Source organism: Lepus europaeus, chromosome 17, assembly GCF_033115175.1.
Source record: "Lepus europaeus isolate LE1 chromosome 17, mLepTim1.pri, whole genome shotgun sequence".
Taxonomy (NCBI): domain Eukaryota; kingdom Metazoa; phylum Chordata; class Mammalia; order Lagomorpha; family Leporidae; genus Lepus; species Lepus europaeus.
In genome coordinates this window covers 49,528,180-49,553,955 of record NC_084843.1, presented here as the reverse complement: position 1 = coordinate 49,553,955, position 25,776 = coordinate 49,528,180, and the positions used below count along the sequence as shown (strand labels likewise).

General features: G+C 37.2%; 1 protein-coding gene across 1 annotated transcript in view; it reads right to left on the bottom strand.

The window, feature by feature from the left end:
* The window catches only part of PHYHIPL (phytanoyl-CoA 2-hydroxylase interacting protein like), a 65,753-nt gene that overhangs the window by 13,988 nt on the left and 25,989 nt on the right, over window positions 1-25,776 (bottom strand). Inside the window, exons 2-3 of the mRNA XM_062214511.1 lie at window positions 6,425-6,621; window positions 4,359-4,533 (exon numbers count right to left, since the gene is read on the bottom strand). Of these exons, the coding sequence (XP_062070495.1) occupies window positions 4,359-4,533; window positions 6,425-6,621 (372 nt within the window). The remainder of the gene's footprint in view (window positions 1-4,358; window positions 4,534-6,424; window positions 6,622-25,776) is intronic.

The following is a 25,776-nucleotide window of genomic DNA, read 5'->3' as shown; positions in this document are numbered from 1 at the left end:
GTATGGCACATTTTTCATTCTATAAATGTATTTAAGTTATCATTGCTGCTTAGAATTATGTTTACATTTTTTCACTCTACAAAATGGAAGATACTGAAACAAAAATAAGCTAAATAAATTTTTATAACTCAAGTAATGTCCATCAGCACCTGACTAGCTTTTCTTGGAGCAAGTGATAAAGTCAATAAAATAAGCTGATAGTTTATAATCTGCAATCAATAACAAAATTGGAAAGCAGAAATAATAATGCTCATTTATTTTGTAAGGCTGACAAGACAGATTAAATATTAGCATTTTAGGTGCCAGCGTTTGTGGTGCAGCAAGGTAAGCCACTGGGAGCACCAGTTCAGCCCCTGGCTGCTCAGGTTCCAATCCAGCTCTTTGCTAATATGGCTGGGTAAGCAGCAGCAGATGGCACAAGTACTTGGGCCCCACCACCCACATGGAGACCCAGATGAAGTTCCAGGTGCCTGGCTTTGATCTGGCCATTGTGGTTATTTGAGGAGTGAATAAGCAGATAGAAGTTCTCTTTCTTCATCTTTTGGTCTGTCTTCTCTGCTTTTTAAATAAATAAAACTTTTCCCTTTAAATGACCATTTTATTGATGCAGAAATTGAAGCTTTTCAAACTTTTTAATGATTTTGCCCAATGTTCATATGACCAATAACTTAAGAGACTTGGTCTCTAGCTCCCAGTTGATTGTCTGAGTACCAACACCCTTTGAAATCTAATGATACTGTGAAAGTAATGACACTTTTTACCAATTTTTCATTGTCAAACTCTTGCACAAGAATTAACTTTGTGGTTAATCACAGTTAAGACTTTCCAAACAGAGCAACTTAGTTAAACTGCTCACAGCAACACTGTTTGGTTTACCCACTGTTTCCCTGGGTCAATAAACATTTATATTAGAACATATAATGCATAGGTCACAATACAAAGTCAGATAATCAAGATAAAAAAAAGTGCTTCAAGGAACTAGCAATCTAAGGGAAGATTCTAAGGAAAGAGATAAATATATAGAGAGACAAAAATGACTTCTCATGGCATCATTATTTTTAAGACTGGGATAAATACGTGGTATTATCTTTTTCACAGAATGAAAACAGTTTAGCCTGTGGCATTCTATTTTATTTCCAATACCTTGCACAGTGCCTCATTCATAGTATAAGCTCAATAAATATTGAATTAGATGTCTGGCTTAAAAGACAACTTATATAAAATAGCTGTCTCAAAATTTACAGAGTCAAGTTTACTGAGAAAGCATGGGTGAAATAATATCTAATTATGATAAACTCAACAGTTTTGGACATTTTAAGTTCCTCTTAGATTTTAATCATGTAAATAAAAATGCACAATTTATAGAAAAATATTGTCACACATCTCCAAACTGGCATTTTCTTTATTTATCCTATAACTTCCTTAAGCAAATTATGGTATATAATTAAAAATGCACAAAGGAGTACTATGGTCTGTATATGGTTTGAGTTTCTCTTCTGAAACTTAATGTGTTAGAAGCTTTGTTGCCGGGGATGTGGTACTGAGAGGTAGTGTGGGACCACTTTTAAGAGGGGGGGTCAAGTGGGAGTCCTTAGGTCAATTGGACACATGCCCTGAGAAGGGAGTGTACGACCCCACTCTTTGGCTTCCTGTCTAATGATGTGACCTCCTGCTCCCACACATTCTCCTGCTAGGATACCATCCACTATTACACCCTCTTCTGAAGCTAAATTGATGGAGACACCTAATCTTGGACATTCAACCTCCAAAACTGAGCCAAAATAATCCTCTTTTCTTCATAAATGCCTCAGGGATTTTGTTATAGTTAACAAAAACTAAATCATATTAAGATACAAGGTTTACCTTCATACACGTAGCAAACATGCAGTCACATCGTTAACTAGATCACAGAATAAACTGAATACATACATGTGTAGAGTTTGTGTGAATCTGTAATATTTCTAAACTAAAATCCTAAAAGGTATTCCTTAAAGCTGCAGAAAAAAATATTTGATACCTTTTCCTAACTTCAAATGGGGGTTTTAGCAGGTATACTATAGTACCTTTTAGTGTAAAATACTATGTTACTGTTTGCTATCATCCTTTAGAAAATTGCATGTATTACAGATTCAATGTCCCTTATCTGAAATGCTTTGGATCAGAATTGTATTCAGTTTCAGAGTTTTTTAGTATTTGGAAAAATCGGTGTAGGCTTTACCAGCTGAGCATTCCTACCCTGAAAAGCTCCAAAATCCTCAACTTTCAAAACATTATGTTAATGCTCAAAAAATTTCAGATTTTAGAGCATATCAGATTTTTGACATTCAAAGTAGGGATGCCTAACCTGTAAAAAATGCCTATGTACTTACTTAGATTAAGCCTCCCTGGTAGGGTAGAATGAAAATGGAGAAGCAGGAAAGAGTGAATATGAGATTCCAAAGAGAAATTTTAATTCAGGAAAAAAAATCAGGTGAATGCTAATTCCAACATGACACTTCAAATACAGTTAAAAGTTGTATTATGAAGAATTTTTATATTTATTGTTAATAAAATAGAAAATCTTTGGCTACTTCATTACTGATTAGTGAACTATGATTACTACCATTTCTCACCTATTCTAAAATGCATTTTTACACATTTAAACATCTCTGAAATGTGCATAACAATAAATGTAAAAGAAAGCACTGTCGTAAGTTAGTTGGTGGAATTTTTTCTAAGTGATACATAAAATGGTGCATCTTAGAATTTATGGCATAAGACAAACAAATATGGTACTGGCAAGATACTATTTTCTTGAAATCTGAAACACTGAACACTGAAATCTTTAACAAAGATGCTACAATCCTTGACAACTTCTTCACTGAACAACAACAAAAAAAAAGGTTGCAGATAAAATAAAAAAATCACACAGAAGTAAAATTGCATCCATTTAACATGTTCATACAAATTTCATATTTAGTGGAGACTGAGAAACAACAGAAGGTATTGAAATAAAGAACTAAGCATGCAATGATTCTAAAATAATACAATTTTGAGGCCAGGGGTAGGGGAGGGGAGTGGGGAAAGCTGATTTATCTGAAGGATGCCTCAGCGGAGGAAAGTTGCTAAGCAACCTGCAATAGGTGAGGCAAATTGTTTACAAGACTTTTACTAGAAGCATCTTTTTTACTGTCGCAGCCTCTACCCTACAACATTTTTATAGGAAATAGTCATCTAGACAAAGAGGAGAGAACAAAATTCCATTCTGAAAAACAAAAGAATGACAGAAGTGCTTAGGTAGAGAGATAGCTTTTCATCCTTTCAATACCTCACTGTTCAATAAATGCTTGTTTTTGTGTTTTTTTTTTCTTTTTGAAGATTTGTTTTTAAAATGCAGAGAGACAGAGAGAGAGAGAGAAAGGGGGTGGGTGGATATCTTCTATCTGCTGGTTCACTTCCCAAATGGTCAAGTCTGAGCCAGACTGAACCAGGAACCAAGAACTCCATCCTGTCTCCCACATGGGTGGTAGGGACCCAAGTACTTGGGTAATCTGCTTTTCCAGGTGCATTAGCAGGACGCGGGATAGGAAACAGAGCAGCTGAGACTCCAATAGCATTCTGATTTTGGACACCAACATCACAAGCAGCAGCTTAATGTGCTGCAATACAACGCTGGTCCCTAAATACTTCTTGGTTAATGAGTAAACAATAGGTGAATGAGAAGAATGATAACATTTCCATTGGAATAATCTAATGGAATATTAGGGTACACTTTAGCATCAAATGCCACAAGCTCTCCATCAGATCTCCCAATGCCAAATGGCTATTAGGTACATTTTAATGAAACAAAGACATATATACACACATAGGACACTAGTTTAGAAAGGTTTTTTATTTTTTATTTTTGGACTCTTACAGTATTTAAATGGAAAATCTAGTAACATTTCTGCTATGGACAGTCACTTCAATCTATAGTACCCCTAAATTAGATAAGAGTATTTTTGAACTTTATTTTAATATATGTGAAAATCAAAGTAATGAAAAAAAAGTAAAAAGACATCTCTGTGAAAATGAAACCCAATGTATGATGAGTATGTTTTCAAACTTCACCTGTCTTTATTTGCAAAACTTTCATTTGGGGAAAACTTATAAAGAAATGATTTGAAGCAATCACCTTGATGCTCCTGCTGAGAACCTTAGCTTTGTCCAACCAAAACCAATTTAATATTGTTGTTCCACGGTGCTATTGATAATGCAACAATGACCAGTACAGTACATATCACCTTTATAATTACAAAAATAGATTTTCTGTAATTTGCTTCCCAGTAACAACTAAGTAATGGTTATTTTTTCCCTATATTTATACCTAGTTCTCTTACCTGCTGTGCAGAATTCTATAATTTCACTCCATTCGGATACAACATAGTCACCATCAACTTGCTTTGAGGCCGTCTGCACTGCTACTGTATACTCAGTTCTTGGACTCAAAAACCAGTGTCCACGTACAGTCATAGGCAAGGGAACAGCTTTTGCCACAAGTTTTGTTGGAACATCCTAAGAGGGAGAAAAGGAAGGGAAGGATGGAAGGAAAGGAAGAACAGATACTAATTCAGCACATAACTTTAATCAGTTGTAACCAATGAGGAAGAGTTTATTAAATTCCTAGCTGACAACAAAATTTTCCTGTTTAAAGATACTTAGATTTAAATCTCTTATTCTTCATATCGAAAAACTAAAGCCCCAACGTGATCAAGAGGCCTGCTCAAGACCACACAGCTAATCAATAGCATAAATGTTCATGGATTTGATTTCCAGTATGTTCTTTTCTGTACTATGTGCTCCTCAAAATGCTATAACCTATAATACTAATTGACAAAGTTTTTTTTTCTTTTTTTTTTTTTTTTTTTTTTTTTTTTTTTGACAGGCAGAGTGGATAGGGGAGAGAGAGAGAGAAAGGTCTTCCTTTTTGCCATTGGTTCACCCTCCAGTGGCTGCTGTGGCCAGCGCATCATGCTGATCCGAAGCCAGGAGCCAGGTGCTTCCTCCTGGTCTCCCATGCAGGTGCAGGGCCCAAGGACTTGGGCCATCCTCCACTGCACTCCTGGGCCATAGCAGAGAGCTGGCTTGGAAGAGGAGCAACCGGGATAGAATCCGGCGCCCCAACCGGGACTAGAACCCGGTGTGCCGGCGCCGCAAGGCGGAGGATTAGCCTGTTAAGCCACGGCGCCAGCCCAACAAAGTTTTTTTTTTTTTTTTTTAAATTACAAAACAATATATTAGGTATTAAAAGTGCTACATTTGCTTAATTTACCTAATTTTTTTTCAGGACTAGCCCACTACTAAACAATTTATATGTGAAAGGATATAATTTTTTTTTTAAAATTACTTTAATTAAATGGATCTGTTTTAATACAAATGAGGTTAACATCTGCTTTACTTTTATCCAGGTACTGAGTCTGTGAGTCACAGAATAGTTTAAGTATTTGTAAATAAGGACTAATCATTAATATGCCAGATGAATGGACACTACATTTTCAATGACATGGTATCCTAAGCATGGAGTAAAGAAAGGGGGTTAAATCTTGAGCTCATTTAATATTAAATATTTCCAAGCTGCTTCAAGAAGGCAAATGTAAACAGAGTATCACCAAGAAACATAATCAAAATTGGAACTTGGGAACAATAATGACTGATTAAGTTTGCTTTCTCTTTCACACAACATAAGAAAGAACACTTAAACCAGTTAACTTATCCTCTCTATAGGCACTTTTATACAGAGATATATATCAGAAAAGATGTATGATATGTAGACAGGTATGCGAATAAACATTAGAAATATTACATATCTAAAAAAATCTAAAAGTTGGTAATTTTCATTCTCAAAACAAAAAGGCAATACAAGAAATTTTCACTCCCAAAATGAACAAAATAACAGACAATTAACTGCCTAAAGCAATTTTCAGCCCTAAAGTGTTTTAACAAATAACATGATGCTTATAAGCTGTATCAGATTCCTCTTTTGGCAGTTAGTAGAGGAAAAATGTGTGTTTCAATAAAGACGTATGCACTGCCTGTAGCACAACTTTCTGGCTATCTGCTTCTGATTCTATGGAAGCTATTTTACAATTTTGTAATCTCTAGGAATTAGTAAAAATTCAGTTATTCTTGTCTAAATACTTGTAAATGAATTCTGCCATTGGAGGGACACTGCACCCATTTTCATGTCTGCATGACAGCCATGATTTTACCATTTTTGAAAATTATCTTTTAACAATTAGTACAGCATTTTTTAAAATAAAATATATTACAGGATTAGGTTTTAAAATCACATAATCTTTATTCTTGCCAATATCAAATATATTATTAATGGACCATTTTTTTTAAAATGTTCTTACTACAAATGTTCTTAAGATGCAAATCAATTTAAGTGTTTGTTGCATTTTACCTTGTGCTTGAATTTATTAGAGTTCTTGTTCTCTTTCTTGTTAAGGTCTATGAAATAATGTGTAATACGATCCTTTGATTTTGAATCCATTTCCCATGAAATCTTGAATGAATCACATGTAATATTGCTTATTTTGATGTTATGTGGTACAGGAAGTTCTTCCATCTCTGCTATGCCACTGTCTTGTGATTTGTTCCCTGAAAGAAAAGAATACACATAAAGGTAGTTTCCAATTAATGTGTTTTTTTCCAATTTTCAAGGTGTACCTATTTTGAATTCAACTATATAGTTACTAAATCTAGGATTTAATTGAGATCATGAAGTAATGTGAGTGCTAATGATAATAAAGGATGTTTCTAAGGTCCTATTTACAATAAGAGATGACTTAATCCTTCCCATATCTACATTTTCACTAATCTCTGCTTTCATAGAGTTGAAACAGAAACACTGATGGTTACACTTACCCTTAAAAGCCCCCAAGAATCCATTTTTCCTACATGACCAATCAGTTCTGCTGTAGAGTAGTATCAGGTGTTTTAAGCTAGATGATGTCATAAAAATGCTGACAATCAAAGAGTCCAGTCAAATAAAGGTAATGTTTCTTTAAAAGTATATGAGTTAGGGGCAGGTATTTGGACTAACAGTTAAGGCATTTATTGAGACACCTGAACCCAGATTATGGTTCTTGAGTTCAAGTCCTGGATTTGCTCCAGATTTCAGCTTTCTGCTAACACACACCTGGAAGGCATCAGGTGACGGCTCAAGTAATTGGTTCCCTGCCACTTCTAGGAGATACCTGGATTGAGTTCTTGGCTCCTGGCTTTGACCTGACCCAGCCCAGTGTGTGTGCGTGGGGGGTGGGGTTTACAGGCATTTGAGGAATGAATCAGCAGATGGAAGATCTCACTCTCTTCCTCTGCCACTCTCCCTTCTTCCATCTTTTTCTCTCAAGTAAAAAAAAAAAAGTCCTTTAAAATGTATGAGGTAGCAATGACAACCTATAAAATTTGCTGTTCCTCTTTTATTTTGGAAATATATGGAAACAGCAGCTAATGATTACATTACACATATAAATAACATTGAAGATAATTCAATTACAAGTTATTATGTCAAGGATTACTCTAGGAATCTTTTACCTATGATATCTTGATAAATTTGAGTAACAAAATGATAGATAAGGCTAAAAGAAAATATATGATTCCCATGTTAATTGTTATAATTGAAATACTGAAAAATTGATCTGATACCTGGTTACTCTGAAGACTGTCTCCACACTTCTACTAAGAGAAAATGCTATCACTTAAAGTGATAAGGACATGAGGAATGACAGGACAAAGAAAGGAAATATACACAGACTTGCCAGGTTTGTTTCATATATAATAAAAACATACTGGATTCAAATTTTATTCCACTTCTTTCTACCTTCCCTTTCCGCATGCCAACATAATGTTCAATTCCACAAAGAGAAAAAAGTGAAATAATTATTCACATGACAAAAAAATGGTAGGTCATATACCAGTAGCATATCTTAATCCTTAGCAGAAAACAATAAATTTTGGTTAACAAAAATTAAAAAGCAACAAGAGTGAATGCCAGTCTGTTACAATACCTTCTATATGTGGATTAATTGTTCTCTCCTCTCCTATACTCAGCACCAATCACTCAAATAAAACTTTTGACAAATCCCAACTTTATTAAATCTTTGACTGATGTTATCTCAAACTGTATTGTAGCCAGAGGAACCCAACGGCAATCAACAATTGATTTTAAAATACCTTTAAGTTCTTCACTTTTATTTGTTGAACAATATTTTTTAAAACTTTCCTTCTGGGGCCAGCGCTGTGGTGCAGCTGGTTAATGCCCTGGCCTAAAGTGCTGGCATCCCATATGGGCGCTGGTTCAAGTTCTGGCTACTCCACTTCCAATTCAGCTCTCTGCTATGGCCTGGGAAAGCTGCAGCAGATGGCACAAGTCCTTGGGCCCCTGCACCCATCGGGGAGACCCGGAAGAAGCTCCTAGCTTTGGATCGCCACAGCTCCAGCCGTTGCAGCTGTCTGGGGAGTCAACCAGCAGATGGAAGACCTCTCTCTGTCTCTATCTCTCTGTAACTTTCAAATAAATCTTAAACAAAAAACAAAAAAACCTTTCATTCTTCTTTATAGCACCATCACATCCTAGTTTCTCCACATTCTTTCTACATGAAATTTCCAGAAAAATTTCTCTTCCACTTTTTACTTTACTCCATAGCTGTTTTCATACAATCCCCAAATTGCTTCTGGCCTAACACTTTTCAGAATTCAGGAGAAGGAAAAAACCAAGTGGACTCCCTTTAATAGCCTTGGGAAAAGGAAAGGAAATAAATATTCTAACAGCAATTTTTGTCCTATTTTCAAAAGGTCACATTTCAAACTACTGTTTGGATTGCAGTTATCATCAAAACAGTAGTAGTATTAATGAAAATCTCTCTAGACGCTAATGATAGAAAATTCTGTAATTCATCTATACTATAACTCTGCCCATACAACTTCACACTAAGAATAACTAAAATTGTTTTTTACAATCCATAGAGAAAAATAAAACTATTTTGCACTTGATCCAATTTACTGCATATACAATTTCAATATATTGACATTATCTAACATATATTTTACCATTTAAACTGCCACTACTGTTATTTTATTCAAACTTAACGTGACAACTGATTACTTCATATAGTATAGCACATTTTATAAATTTTCTTCTTAAAATTTAATGAAAAATTTTCCTTACATTAAAATGTGATATGGGAACCTTTGCTGAAATCATATATTTTTTTCCATTATGAACACTATAAAGCTCAAACCTGTAAAGGATTTGTTATATTAAGTCTCTTCATTTTCAGACTACCCATTAAAGTCCAAGTTCTTAACAAAACCACTAAACTTTACAGCTTAGTTGGTTAAAGAAAGTCAATAATTTAAATCAACAACACAATTAATTACAGAATGGCTGACAGTGTCCCTACTAGTCATACAAACATTTGAATTCTAATGATGCCACACAGAGATGTCTGACGCTGAGGAAATCTTAAAATCGTCTCAGCCTCTGTTTCCTCAGAAGGTCAGTGAGTATAAAATGAGGCAATGCAGATATAAAACATTTAATACAGTGTCTGGTATGTAGCAGATAATTTCAGCTGATTTAACATCACATTGATATAAAAGGAAATTATCAGTTCACTCTATCTTTTCATCTAATTAATGCATAACCGTTCTAATTCACTCCAGAATGTCAGGCCTCTGGTCATATTTAAAGACTTTTTTTGCTTCTAAAATCCCAATCTGCTGATGTTCATTGATGTCCAGATAGAGTCTAGTGTTTCTGAGTAAATCTTCACATGCTATAATTTCCTATTTTTTTTTTTAATATTTTATTTATTTGACAGGTAGAGTTACAGACAGTGAGAGGGAGGGACAGAGAGAGAGAAACGTCTTCCTTTCATTGGGTCACTCCCCAGATGGCTGCAAGGGCTGTGCCGATCCGAAACCAAGAGCCAGGTGTTTCTTCCCGGTCTCCCATGTGGGTGCAGGGGCCCAAATACTTGGGCCATCTTTTACTGCTTTCCCAGGCCATAGCAGAAACCTGGATTGGAAGGGGGCAGGTGGGACTAGAGCCGGCACCCATATGGGATGCCAGCACAGCAGGAAGAGGATTAACCTACTGTGCCACAGAACTGGCCCTGATTTCCTAATTTTTATGTGATATTTAAGTTCAGCAAGTTCTAATTTACCTCATGCTTTTATCAAATATGCTTTTTTTTAAAATCAAGTCACTCTGCAGGTCACATCTAATTTCCTGTCTTCATCTTTGTTACTTGCCACCTTCTTAGTGCATACTTTCTTTCCATCAGCTTCTAGGTTTTTTATTTTTATATAACATACCAATTTTTATTACCTCTTTCCTGTGCACCAAATACTTAAGTCACTCTTTCTGAATAATTTCTTATATTTTTGCTTACAAAATCAACATATATAGGAATTTCACATCTAAATCATTAATATTTTTTAAATGTAGGAGCTGCAGAGCTGACCCAGGAAGGAGTTATTTCTTCAATAACACAGTATCCGAAAGACATTTCACCCCAATTTGAGGTCTTAAAAATGTCTAATTATTCTGCAGTTATCACTCTTGGAATAGTTTTAAATCCATGTAATAGCATTTCTTTATTAACATAGTTCCAATATATTTTCCAAGAAAGTTTTATGAGGTACTATTTTATTCTTCATCAATGATGAAACTACATATTGAACCAGTTGCAGAGCTGATGAAATATGATATCAACACTTTTGACAGTTTCTCATTACTACAAGGGTTATCAATTACAAATGGAGGATATGGAAAATTCAACTGTTAGAAAGTTAGGAAAACAGTTCCATTAGGGAATAACTGTATACTTATTAATGAAAATGTTTTATTCCATAAAGGTAACTCACGTGAACAAAAGCAAGGGAGTAAGGCCAGTATGAAACCTCATATTCAAAAGTCCAAAATGTCAATATCCAAAGGTATCTCAATTGCAAATCTTATGAATTTTAGACTTTTTGGCTTTTATGAAAAACCAAGAAGACAAGATTATGCCTGTGGTGCTAACCCTTAACATACAGCATTTGGATTCTCCAGTACACAGAAGAAACGCAAAATTCTTGCTTCAGTGAAACAAAAAGAAGTACAAAATAAATGCTTTATATTCCCGTTTATAGGCTTATCTCTCTTAGCCATACCCAGCGCTAATTCCAAGTTAAAACGTCTAAAGACTTTTAAAAAGTAAGTCATCAATGCCCCTATAGTTAAACTGCAGTACCAATAACAAGCAACAAATGAAAGAGTGAAACTCATCCAGTATCTACCATGCTTTCCAATTACTCAAAATATATGTACATGGGCTAAACAACAGTGAATAAAATGAAATGATTTTTGGTCAGTTCTTCCTATGAAAGCCAAAATGGCAATGATAAAATGAGGGTATTTTGTTAAACTCATTTTAAAGATGAGTTAAATTTGTTTTTCATTTATCTCCTTACTTTTCAAAGAATATTAAAATGATTCAACAAAAAAGTTGAAAAAGACTTTGGCAGATGGTGACTAATAAAGTAGAAAGTTTTTCTAAAGTTAAACAGAAACCTGTAACAAAGAAAAATGATTTTATATAATTAAAATATTAGATGGAAATTCTAGACAATAAGATCTAAGCCACTGGGCCAACCATACAGGCAGTTTCTGTTAACCCTAACAGATAATATTCAAATATACTCATAGTACTGATTAGAGGCTTTTAGTACCAGAAACATTTATTGAGCACTTTTGTCAGCCAGACAGTATTCTGAGGATTTTTTTTTACATATATTTTTATTCTCATAAAAATTTATGAATTAACTACTATTATCACCATTATTATTTTAACAGACTTTGGAAATGAGGGAAGAAGTTGTTATGTAACTTGTTCAATGTCAAATAACTAATGCAAAACAAGCCAAAAACTTTGGCATAAAAGTGCAGATTTCTAACTGCCATACTACAGTTGCCTACCATGGTTGTTCTAGAATTACTTGTATTGTTTCAGGTGAATCAATATGCATTGCTCCTTATTTGTAAAATAAGAGAACTCCTTTGCATGAGATTCTCTACAGTCACCCTCAACTCCAAAATTAAGAAATCTTATTAAATTTTTTAGATAACATTTTTAATTTACATTATGGTCCTAAGAATTGTGTTATAGTAACTATCATGCATTTGCTGTGAGCCTGAGACTCGAATGCTAAATAAATTCCTTTAAAAATAAAGTAAAAAGTAAATTACAGTGCTAATTAAAGAAAAAAAAATCTTACAGTTGGGGCTAGCCTTGTGGCACAGTGGATTAAGCCTCTGCTTATAATGCCAGCATCCCATTTTGGAGCGCCAGTTAGAGTCCCAGCCGTTCTGCTTCTGATTCAGCTTCCTGGTAAAGTACCTAGGAAGGCAGTGGAAGATGTCCCAAGTACTTGCACCCCTGCCACCCATGTGGTAGACCAGGAAAGAGTTATTGGCTCCTGGCTTCAGCCTGGCTCAGAGCTGGCTGTTGTAGCCATCTGGGGAGTAAACTCTGTCTCTGCCTCTCTTTTTGTTACTCCGCCTTTCAAACAAATAAAGCATTTATCTTTTTTAAAAAAAGAAATCTTAAGGTTACCATATTTTCTCAAATGAACAACTTTTAAGTTTCTGGCATTTATCAGTTGACACTAATTTACATTACCTCATGATTAAAGTAAATACAAACATTCAAGAATTCACTTCTTTTCTGATAATATTTCTTTGCAATACAACAATTAATTGAGATTCCATGGTGTAGATGAGTGGGAATAGTATATGGTCTAAGTTCTCACACTGAGATGTTTTACAGCCCTACCTAGGTAACTTTTTTTGAAGTTAAAATTCTTCCTCTTTAACTTATACACTGACAAATATGCTAGGTGAATAATGTCAATGCCTTCTATTCTTTTTGGTGATATTTTTGTCTCACTTTGAGAAAACTTAAATAAAAAGCACAACAGATCAACTCTGATTTACTTAGCAGCTGACTATGCCTAACTTTCTGTCACCTTACAGTATTCTGTCCTCAACAAGGACACCCAAAGGCACATAAAAGTGGGAGTAGGCAAGAGACATATCTATTCAATTTTTTAGTTATTAGCAATTCATCACAAAACTGGTGTGAAAGGAGGCAGAACCTGAATTAAACTTAGGGTCTGAACTACTCCTGTTGCTCCTTTTCTCCACTATGATAGAGTAAATACAAGTTGTTAGCATAATCCTATTTGCTTTTTTGGTTTGCTTTTTCCATTGTTATTTTTAAATGACCTAAGCAAGTCACATATTTTGTGTTTAATATATTGTACTCAACCAGAAACTCTGATGAAGGTACATGGAATTACCGAATGAGCCTAACCTAATTTAAGGAAAAAAGTATCTACCCATTACTGATGTCAACTCAACATTCTTCCTACTTTCACTTTCTCTAATAATGATCTTTGTTCACCCAGTATATTTAGAAATAGCAAACCATATATAGAATTTATTCCATATGCAAGACATTGAATTATTAACACTGCAACAATTTATTCCCAACTCTGCATATTTGACTTATTTTAAATAACACATTTTTAAATGAATACATGTAAGAAATGCATGTCCAAATCTAATAAAAGGGCATCAAAAAGGCTCTGAAAAGAAAATTAATTTTTCAGTATGGAAAACATCAGCTAATTTCAAAGCAACTTCTATAATATGGTGAGAATAGACTGCATATCCCCTCCTAAAAGGATGAATTTTAAATGTAAAACCCATACTGCTACTTTATAATACAAGCTGAATAACCATGAGATTAATGAAGTTTGACATTCTGAATGTTCCTCATTTGCAAGGTCTACTTTCTTAGCACAATAAATAATATTTTTATAATTATGCATTCTTTTTTCTAAAGAAGGTCCCCCACAATATATAAGGTTGACATGACACAATAAATGTTTTATGGATGAATATCTGAATCTAACCATGTTTTACATTCTAGTTTTCAAAGTTGATGTCAGGCCCCACCTCCTGCAAGCCTTTCCTGACCACCATAGGGTTCGTTGATAGCCTCCCTCTGAGAACTCTAATGGTAGTCTATCCACATAGGTCATATATTTCTTCTATTCTACTTTGTTATTCTATACTTATTGGTTTTAGAATCAGACAAGGCTTTGGTATCATATCTGCTACTTTTAGTTTTGTGGTCTTAAAAGAGATTACTCAAATTATTTATACTCAGGTGATTCACTTTAAAATTGAGGAGAATGGGGGGCCGGTGCTGTGGTGCAGCAGGTTAACACCTGGCCTGAAGCGCCAGCATCCCATATGGATGCCATTTCAAGACCCGGCTGCTCCACTTCTGATCCAGCTCTCTGCTGTGGCCTGGGAAAGCAGGCCAAGCCCTTGGGCCCCTGCACCCACGTGGGAGATCTGGAAGAAGCTCCTGGCTCCTGGCTTCGGATCCGCATAGCTCCGGCTATTGCGGCCAATTGGGGAGTGAACCAGTGGATAGAAGAACTCTCTCTCTTTCTCTCTCTGCTTCTCCTCTCTCTGTGTAATTCTTTCAAATAAATAAATTAATATTAAAAAAATTTAGGAGAATGATACATAAAATACCATCAGAGGTGAATTTTTCTGTAAACTCAGGAAGCTTAAGCTTTAAGGAATCTTTACGTGCACATGTCCTGGGTATTTGATTTCTTTTTAAGTATAAATACAAATTATTATTTCTTAAGAAAATTTAGTAGCTAACATTATTTTTTATTTTTAAAATCTGACTTGATTTTGTACCTATAATTTTACATTGCTTTTCTCTATAAGGGTACCTAAAATTGCATAAACTTCAGGCACCACAAAAACATGGATCCATGACACCTAATATGAAAACTACAGATATGCAGGCCCAATGTTTAAAAAAAAAAAAGATAAACAGGAAAATCTTATTAACCAAAAATCCTTAGCTCAGGGACTCTGATGACTCAGAGCATTGGCACTGACCAGCACCTCTTTATCTGATTTCAATGAGATTTGTTATATATTGAAAATTTTTCTTTGAATGATCAGCTGGAAAGAATTTTAGAGTGAAAGAGTGTAAAAGCCTGATGTTAGTCCAAGGTTTATGCTAGAAGTACTCAAAATTCCCTGGATAAGAGAGATTGTGTTTGTAATGGTAAGAATCTTTACAAAAAAAAAAAAAAACTTTCTCCAATGAAGAATGATGGAATCCTATTACATCTATTTAGTAGGAAGTGATTTACATTAAATTTTCCTTATATTTTCATTTCTTATTTTTTTAACTTTTAATCAATATAAATTACCAATGTACAGCTTATGGATTACAATGGCTTCCCCCTCCCATAACTTCCCTCCCACCCACAACCCTCCCCTCTCCCGACCCCTCTCCCCTTCCATTCACATCAAGATTCATTTTCAATTCTCTTTATATACAGAAGATCAGTTTAGTATACATTAAGATTTCAACAGTTTGCACCCACATAGAAACACAAAGTGAAACATACTGTTTGAGTACTAGCTATAGCATTAAATCAAAATGTGCAGCACATTAAGGACAGAGATCCCACATGAGGAGCAAGGGCACAGTGGCTCCTGTTGTTGACCCAACAAATTGACACTCTAGTTTATGGCGCCAGTAACCACCCTAGGCTGTCGTCATGAGTTGCCAAGGCTATGGAAGCCTTCCAAGTTCGCCGACTCTGATCATATTTAGACAAGGTCATAAAAGACAGGGTGAGGATAGTAACCAATGATCCTAAGAGTGGCATTGACCAGGTTTGAACAATTATACAGCATTAAGTGGGGAAGAGGACCCTCAGTACACACAGGTTGGGAGTAGAGCCATTGGTGGTAGAGTAGAGGTTATTATTACAAAGGAATGAGGCCCAAGTGCGCTAGACAGGGTCTAGAACAAAGGACAGAGTCATTATTAGAGGAGCTAAGAAAGGTGCTGTCTAAGCTACAATTAAGTTTTCTGATTGAGAGGCAAATAGAACCTGACAGAAGGGGCCTGGTAATAATCTGGTGGGCTTTAGTCCTTGTAAGTTAAGAAGCCCAAACCTATCTATCTCTTCACATAGGGTACATCCTAAGGAGGTGTGAACCTCCTAGGGGAAGGCACTCTGTTGACTTTCATGACTTAGCTGGCCTGGGAGGAGAGCTGGCTAGGTAAAGGCAGGTGGCATCTCTAACAAGAAATTTACAGTTCTGCCTTCAATGTTGCTGACCCTATGTGACCATCCCCTCAGCTGCAGTGGTCACTTTGGAAATTGGGCTGAGTGAAGGGCTTTTCAGCTTAGAGCCAGTAAGATCTGTGGCTCTGACCTGGGCATCCTTCGACTCCAGGGCAGGTCCATTTCCAGTGATCCAACTCTTGGCAGAGCTGCCAGGGCTCTTCACAAGCTGACTTCTGCTGAAGCCCAGGCTTACCACATTGAAAGCCACTGCAGTGGACTGGCCTGTTGGGTCTCCTTGAGGGCAGATCACTGTACAGATCAGCCATTAATAGGCCTGCCACCCATTGCTTCTGATGCCGAGCTTTCTTTTCCTCCTGGTTTGTGTTAAAGCAGACCAGAGGATGCAAGTCAAGGGAGTGCCCAAGTCCCATCTCTAATCTTCGGTGGCCTGAACTACAAGTCTAAAGTCACAGGCATGTTCTGTAGTAGTTTTTCTAAGGTAGACAATGCCCATGAGGAAAATTATATTCTCACTTTAAAACTTTCTTTCCCTTTGGTCTGAAAGGGAGGTTTTTTCTACTTACTGTTTACTTTGCTGATGGCAAAGTAAATCTAGCTATGAGATTATTATTTAAGCTCTTATTTTGGCTATGCTATTACAGAAAAATGTTAGCCATCTCTTTTATAAGGTCTAAAGATTAAATTGTGCATTCTACAGATTCCTTTACAATAGAATTAGTTTCCTACCTTGAGGAGAATAGAGAAATGAAAGAACAAGTTGGGCTTAGAACAGAGAAATGAGGGAGCAAGTCCTAGATCGCTTGCTGACAATAGCAATATTACATGAATACTTAGCAAATAGTTTCAACCATTAGATAACAACTTAAGAAAACATTTTCCTTATATTTTCATTATGAATCATAAGTATATTACAGTATTCCAAATTTTATTTGTAAGTAATGATTAATAAGGTAGAACTGCATACCATATTTCTAGGTAAATATTTTTAAACATTTACATTTTCATTGTAAAGTTCAATAAATTGATGCCAAAAATTTTTTTTTTTTGGACAGGCAGAGTGGATAGTGAGAGAGACAGAGAGAAAGGTCTTTCTTTTTGCCATTGGTTCACCCTCTAATGGCTGCTGCGGCCGGCGCATCGCGCTGATCCGAAGCCAGGAGCCAGGTGCTTCTCCTGGTCTCCCATGCGGGTGCAGGGCCCAAGCACTTGGACCATCTTCCGCTGCCTTCCCGGGCCATAGCAGAGAGCTGGCCTGGAAGAGGGGCAACCGGGATAGAATCCAGTGCCCCGCCCGGGACCAGAACCCGGTGTGCCGGTGCCGCAAGGCGGAGGATTAGCCTATTAAGCCACGGCGCCGGCCGATGCCAAAATATTTTAAGTGAAATATACATTAGCAAATACTTATAACAGTTATTATAATGTGCTAAAACATTTCAAGAGAAAATATTTCTTTGAAATACAAATACCACAATATGATATCATAGAAGAAAATGAAGTATGTACTTCCTCTGCATTGAAAATTTAAAAATTTTTATCTTAATATATATAATAGTTGTTATTCACAAACTAGTCATTTTATTTAATTCCAATTTTCACCAAGTATATCTGTAAAGACTGAAGAATATCACATTTTATTGTGTTTTTCTTTTAAAACTGAGGCTATATTTGTAATGAGAGTACTACTACAAAATTCATCAGTATACTGAAATCTATCTTTCTAAATAGTAATAATATTAATATTAATAAGCACATCTTTTCTCTCCATCCCTTCAAATTCTCTTTATACTAGAAGTCAAAAAAGTGCCCTGGTGGCAAAATAAACATAGGCAAGAACATGTTTTTGCAAAATGTAGTCAAGTACACTATCAATTGCCACCTCAACATCATGAAAAAGCGAAAGCAGTTCTCCATAATTAAATACACAAATTTTGATGATTAGGAAAAGTAAAATATTACAAACTTTTCTCATGGAGAAGGCTGACTTACAGGTTCAACAGACATGCATTATTGGTTGAAGGCATTAAGTGTTAGAGTATTTGAAGATGAATTGATGAGACAGTGGATTTATATATGTAGATAAAAATATAGATTTATTTGGAAAGCAGTTACACATACACATACGTACACACACACACACACAGATCTTCCATCTTTTGGTTCACTCCCCAAATGGCCATACCAGCCAGGGCTGGGCCAGGCTGAAGCCAGGAGCATCCTCCAGGTCTCCTACATGGGTGCAGGGGCCCAAGCACTTGGGCCATCTTACACTGCTTTCCCAGGCACGTTAGCAGGGAGCTGGATTGGAAGTGGAGCAGCCAGGACTCGAAACAGCTCCCATTTGTGATACAGGCACTACATATGAAGGCTTAACATGCTATCCCACAGTGCCAGCCCCTAGGGTTTATATTTTCAAGGAGCTTATGTTACAACCTGTAACATGCACAAACATGTTAATTTTTAAAGCATTTACTGCTATATAACCTTTCAGATGATCACTTATTTACCTCCCTTCTTAACTCCAAATACATGCCATTACTTTACCGCCTATTCACTCTTAAACTCAAGTCTAGTTTCTTTCTATGCTGATGCAGCAAAAGATCTCGTCAGGTCACCAAGAAAATGCATGGAAGTAAATCCAACGTATACTTTTCATTTCTTCTCTCAGAGTTTAGGGCATAGAGTTTATGCCCAAATATAGTATCTTGCCATTGGAGGGCATAGCAGAAACTAAAAGATCACTCTTTCTCCCATCCTTCTCCCCTGGAACAAGAAATAAAAATTAACGGAGGGGCTGGCGCTGTGGCTCACTTGGTTAATCCTCCACCTGCAGCGCTGGCATCCCATATGGGTGCTGGTTTCTAGTCCTGGTTGCTCCTCTTCCAGTCCAGCTCTCTGCTGTGGCCCGGCAGGGCAGTGGAGGATGGCTCAGATGCTTGGGTCCCTGCATCCACATGGGAAACCAGGAAGAAACTCCTGGCTCCTGGCTTTGGATTGGCGCAGTGCTGGCCATAGCAGCTATTTGGGGAGTGAACCAACAGAAGGAAGACCTTTCTCTCTGTCTCTCTCTCTCACCGTCTGTAACTCTACCTGTCAAATAAAAAAAAAAATTAACTGAACTTCTTTTCATAAGACTTTCATTCCACAGGGGTCTTCCCTATACCTGGAAGAAAGGAATATATTTTTTTCTCTGAAGACACAGAGACACAGAGAAGAATCAGAACAAATGGGCCTTGCTAAATTCTCCAGAATTTCTTACCACTGCATCATATCCCTCTTAGTTCAACTATATCTCTGCATTGGCTATTCACTTCATCAGACTTAGCATAAAATATACATAGCTTTCCCTGTTCTTTTTCATTTCTGAAGACTGTCATGTAAGAATTATAAATTAAATAAATAAAATCTTTGTTTTTCTAGTTAGTACTTTTTGTTGTTGTTACATGGGTGTCAAGTCACAAACTTAGCTTTGAGTGAAGAAAAATCTTTTTCCCATACATGTCTCAAGATCATTTGCTGTTTCTTAAAATATTCTTAGTAACAAGAATTGTGATACAGCAGGTTAAGCTGCCACCTGAGATGCTGGCATACCATATGAAAATTGATTTTACTCCTGGCTGTTTGACCCTGAGTTAGATACTTGCTAATGTTACAGGGGAGCAGCAGAACATGGTCCAACTACTTGGGCTCCTGATACCCATATGGGAGAAATGGATATAGTTCCAGGCTCATGGCTTTGGCCTGGATCAGACCTGGCCCCTACAGACACTGAAGAATTCAACTAGTGGATGGAAGAACTCTCTCTCTGTGCCTCTAACTTTGTCTTCCAAATAAATATATTAAGTATTAAAATTTTCTTAGTTTTTCTCCTACCTCACTAACTACTCCTTCATATTCTCCAGATCTTTGTATTACGAAAAGTTAGTGTTTCTCTGGGGTTGAGGCCAGCATTCTCTTTGTTGACCAGCACCATCTTTCTAAACAATGCTGAAATATCAGCAATAAAGGAAATTTTTTCTACCTGTGCTGTTTATTATGATTGCCATTAGGGACATGTGGCTACTGAGCACTAGATGCTCCATTCATAAATTATAGACTTCAATAACTAATACAGGTTAACTGATCTTAAAGATTTTATTATTTTGGCCGGCGCCGCGGCTCACTAGGCTAATCCTCCGCCTTGCGGCGCCGGCACACCGGGTTCTAGTCCTGGTCGGGGCACCGATCCTGTCCCGGTTGCCCCTCTTCCAGGCCAGCTCTCTGCTGTGGCCAGGGAGTGTAGTGGAGGATGGCCCAAGTGCTTGGGCCCTGCACCCCATGGGAGACCAGGAGAAGCACCTGGCTCCTGGCTTCGGATCAGTGCGGTGCGCCGGCCATAGCGCGCCTACCGCGGCGGCCATTGGAGGGTGAACCAATGGCAAAAAGGAAGACCTTTCTCTCTGTCTCTCTCTCACTGTCCACTCTGCCTGTCAAAAAAAAAAAAAAGATTTTATTATTTTGGAGGCAGAGCAATAGACAATAATGGAGATACACACAGAGACCAAGAGAGAGGGAGAGACAGAGAGATACTCCATCTGCTGGTTCACTGCCCAAATGGCTGCTAACAAGGTCTGGACCACATCAAAATCAGGAACTAGGAACTCCATCTTAGTCTTCCACATGGGTGACAGAGGCCCAATATTTGGGCCATCTTCTGCTGCTTCTTAGGGGCATGAGCAGAGAGCTGGATTGAGGCAAAGTATCCAGGAGTCTGAAAGGCACTTCAATATATGAGGGTGGCACCATAAGCCATGGCCGACCCCTAATTAACCTTCTTTTTTTTTAATAAGCGACTTTATTTTTTTATTTTATCTTTTATTTAATGAATATAAATTTCCAATGTACAGCTTATGGATTACAATGCCCCCCCATAACTTCCCTCCCACCTGCAACCCTCCCCTTTCCCACTCTCTCTCCCCTTCCATTCACATAAAGATTCATTTTCAATTCTCTTTATATACAGAAAATCAGTTTAGTATGTATATATATATATAAGGATTTCAACACTTTGCCCTCACATAGCAACACAAAGTGAAAAAATACTGTTGGAGTACTAGTTATAGCATTAAATAACAGTGTACAGCACATTAATGACAGAGATCCTGCATGATATTTTTTTTAAAAAAATTGATTAATTTTCTATGTAATTTCCAATTTAACACCAAGGTTTTTTTTTCATTTTCAATTATCTTTATACACAGGAGATCGATTCAGTATATACTAAGTAAAGATTTCATCAGTTTGCACCCACACAGAAACACAAAGTGTAAAAATACTGTTTCAGTACTAGCTATATCATTACTTCACATTGAACAACCCATTAAGGACAGATCCCACATGGGACGTAAGTACACAGTGACTCTTGATGTTGATTTAACAATTTAACACTCTTATTTATGGCGTCAATATCTCCCTAGGCTCTAGTCATGAGTTGCCGAGGCTATGGAAGCCTTTAGGGTTCGGCGACTTTGATCTTATTCCGACAGGGTCATAGTCAAAGTGGAAGTTCTCTCCTCCCTTCAGAGAAAGGTACCTCCTACCTTGATGGCCCCATTCTTTCCACTGGGATCACACTTGCTGAGATCCTTCATTTAGGTCTTCTTCTTCTTATTTTTTTTTTCCAGAGTGTCTTGGCTTTCCATGCTTACAATACTCTCATAGGATCTTCAGCCAGATCCGAATGCCTTAAGGGCTGATTCTGAGGCCAGAGTGCTATTTAGGATCTGCCATTCAATGAGTCTGCTGTGTCTCCCCCTTCCCATGTTGGATCCTTCTCTCCCTTTTTGGTTTTATCAGTTAGTATTAGCAGACATTAGTCTTGTTTGTGTGATCCCTTTGACTCTTAGATCTATCAATGTGATCAATTGTGAACTGAAATTGATCACCAGGACTAGTGAGATGGCATTGGTACATGCCACCTCGTGGGACTATATTGGAATCCCCTGGCACGTTTCTAACTCCATCATTTGGGGCAAGTCCAATTGAGCATGTCCCCAATTGTACATCTCCTCCCTCTCTTTTTCTCATTCTTATATTTAACCGGGATCACTTTTCAGTTAAGATTTAAACACCTAAGAATAATTGTGTGTTAATTGCAGAGTTCAACCACTAGTACTAGAACAAAAAAAAAAATACTAAAATGGATAAAGTATTGTACTGTACATCAACAGTCAACACAAGAGCTGACCAAGTCACTGTTTCTCATAGTGTCCATTTCACTTCCACAGGTTTCCCCTTTGGTGCTCAGTTAGTTGAAGCAATTTTATTTTAAGATTTTACTTATTTTCAAAGAGTTACAGATAGGGAGAGGGAGAGACAGAGAGAGAGGTTTCCATCTGCTGGTTCATTCCCCAAATGGCTACAACAGCCAGGGCTTGGCCAGGCTGAAGCCAAAAGCCAAGAGCTTCCTCCAGGTCTTCTAAGTGGGTGCAGGGGCCAGGCACTTGGGCCATCTTCCACTGCTTTCCCAGGCACATTAGCAGGGAGCTGGGTTGGAAGTGGAGCAGCTGGGACACGAACCAATGCCCATATGGGATGCCGACATTGCAGGGGGTGGCTTTACCTGCTATGTCACAATGCTGGCACTCACCTTTTTTTTTTTTTTTTTATTAAACTTTTATTTAATGAATATAAATTTCCAAAGTATAGCTTGTGGGTTACAATGGCTTCCCCCCTCCCACAACTTCCCTCCCGCCCGCAACCCTCCCCCCTCCCGCTCCCCCTCCCCTTCCATTCATGTAAAGATTCATTTTCAATTCTCTTTGTATACAGAAGATCAATTTAGTATATATTAGGTAAAGGTTTCAACATTTTGCCCCCATAGCAACATCGAGTGAAAAAACTACCATTGGATTACTAATTATAACATTAAATAGCAATGTACAGCACATTAAAGACAGAGATCCCACATAATTTTTTTTTTCAAAATAATTAATTTTCTATGCCATTTCCATTTTAACACCAGGTTGTTTTTTTTTTTCATTTCCAATTCTCTTTATATACAGAAGATCACTTCAGTATATAATTAGCAAAGACCTCATCAGTCTGCGCCCACACAGAAACGCAAAGTATAAAAATACTGTTTCAGTACCAGTCATAGCATCACTTGGCTTTAGACGACACATTAGGGACAGATCCCGCATGGGGTGTAAGTACACAGTGACTCCTGTTGCTGACTTAACAATTTGACACTCCTGTTCATGGCGTCAGTAATCTCCCTAGGCTCTAGTCATGAGTTGCCAGGGCTATGGAAGCCTTTAGAGTTCGCTGACTTTGGACTTATTCCGATAGGGTCATAGTCAAAGTGGAGGTTCTCTCCTCCCTTCGGAGAAGGGTATCTCCTTCTTTGATGGCCCCGTTCTTTCCACTGGGATCTCACTCACAGAGATCATTCATTTAGGTCTTTTTTTTTTTTTCCCATGATATCTTGGCTTTCCATGCCTGCTATACTCTCATGGGCTCTTCAGCCAGATCTGAATGCCTTGAGGGCTGATTCTGAGGCCGTAGTGTTGTTTAGGACATCTGCCATCCTATGAGTCTGCTGTGTATCCCACTTCCCATGTTGGATCCTTCTCTCCCTTTTTGATTCTATCAGTTAGTATTAGCAGATACTTGTCTTGTTTGTGTGATCTCTTTGACTCTTAGACCTATCAGAGCTATCAATTGTGAGCTGAAATTGGTCACTTGGACTAGTGCGATGGCATTGGTACATGCCATCTTGATGGAATTGTGTTGGAATCCCCTGCACATTTCTAACTCCACCATTTGCGGCCAGTCCGATTGAGCATGTTCCAAATTGTTCATCTCCTCCCTCTCTTTTTCCACTCTTAGATTTAACAGGGATCACTTTTCAGTTAAAATTTAAACACCTGAGAATAATTGTGTGTTAATTACTGAGTTCAACCAATAGTACTAGAACAACAACAACAACAACAAATACTAAAAAGGATAAAGTATTACATTGTACATCTAAAGTCAGGACAGGAGCTGATCAGTTCATTGTTGCTTATAGTGTCCATTTCACTTAACAGGTTTCCTCTTTGGCGCTCAGTTGTCACCGATCAGGGAAAACAAATGATATTTTTCTCTTTGGGACTGGCTTAATTCACTCAGCATGATGTTTTCCAGATTGCTCCATCTTGTTGCAAATGACTGGGTTTCATTGTTTCTTACTGCTGTATAGTATTCTATGGAGTACATGTCCCATAATTTCTTTATCCAGTCTACTGTTGATGGGCATTTGGGTTGGTTCCAGGTCTTAGCTATTGTGAATTGAGCTGCAATAAACATTAATGTGCAGATGGCTTTTTTATTTGTCAAATTAAATTCCTTTGGGTAAATTCCAAGGAGTGGGATGGCTGGGTTGTATGGTAGGGTTATGTTCAGGTTTCTGAGGAATCTCCAGACAGACTTCCATAGTGGCTTAACCAGTTTGCATTCCCACCAACAGTGGGTTAGTGTCCCTTTTTCCCCACATCCTCTCCAGCATCTGTTGTTGGTAGATTTCTGAATGTGAGCTATTCTCACCGGGGTGAGATGGAACCTCATTGTGGTTTTGATTTGCATTTCTCTGATTGCTAGTGATCTTGAACATTTTTTCATGTGTCTGTTGGCCATTTGGGTTTCCTCTTTCGAAAAATGTCTATTGAGGTCCTTGGCCCATTTCTTAAGTGGGTTGTTTGTTTTGTTGTTGTGGATTTTCTTGATTTCTTTGTAGATTCTGGTTATCAATCCTTTATCTGTAGTATAGTTTGCAAATATTTTTTCCCATTCTGTTGGTTGCCTCTTCACTTTCCTGACTGTTTCTTTTGAAGTACAGAAACTTCTCAATTTGATGCAATCCCAAATGTTAATTTTGGTTTTGACTGCCTTTGCTGTTGGAGTATTTTCCAGGAAGTCTTTGCCTGTGCCTATATCTTGCAGGGTTTCTCCAATGCTCTCTAATAATTTGATGGTTTCGGGTCGTAGATTTAAGTCTTTAATCCATGTTGAGTGAATTTTTGTGTAAGGTGATAGGTATGGGTCTTGCTTCAAGCTTCTGCATGTGGAAATCCAATTTTCCCAGCACCATTTATTGAATAGACTGTCCTTATTCCAGGGATTAGATTTGGATCTTTGGTCAAATATAAGTTGGCTGTAGGTGTTTGGATTGATTTCTGGTGTTTCTATTCTGTTCCATTGGTCTATCCATCTGTTTCTGTACCAGTACCATGCTGTTTTGATAACAACTGCCCTGTAGTATGTCCTAAAATCAGGTATTGTGATTCCTCCGGCTTTGTTTTTGTTGTACAGGATTGCTTTGGCTATTCGAGGTCTTCTGTGTCTCCATATGAATTTCAGCATTATTTTTTCTATATCTGAGAAGAAGTTCTTCGGGATCTTGATGGGTATTGCATTGAATGTATAAATTGCTTTTGGGAGGATAGACATTTTGATGATATTGATTCTTCCAATCCATGAGCATGGAAGATTTCTCCATTTTTTGGTATCCTCTTCTATTTCTTTCTGTAAGGTTTTGTAGTT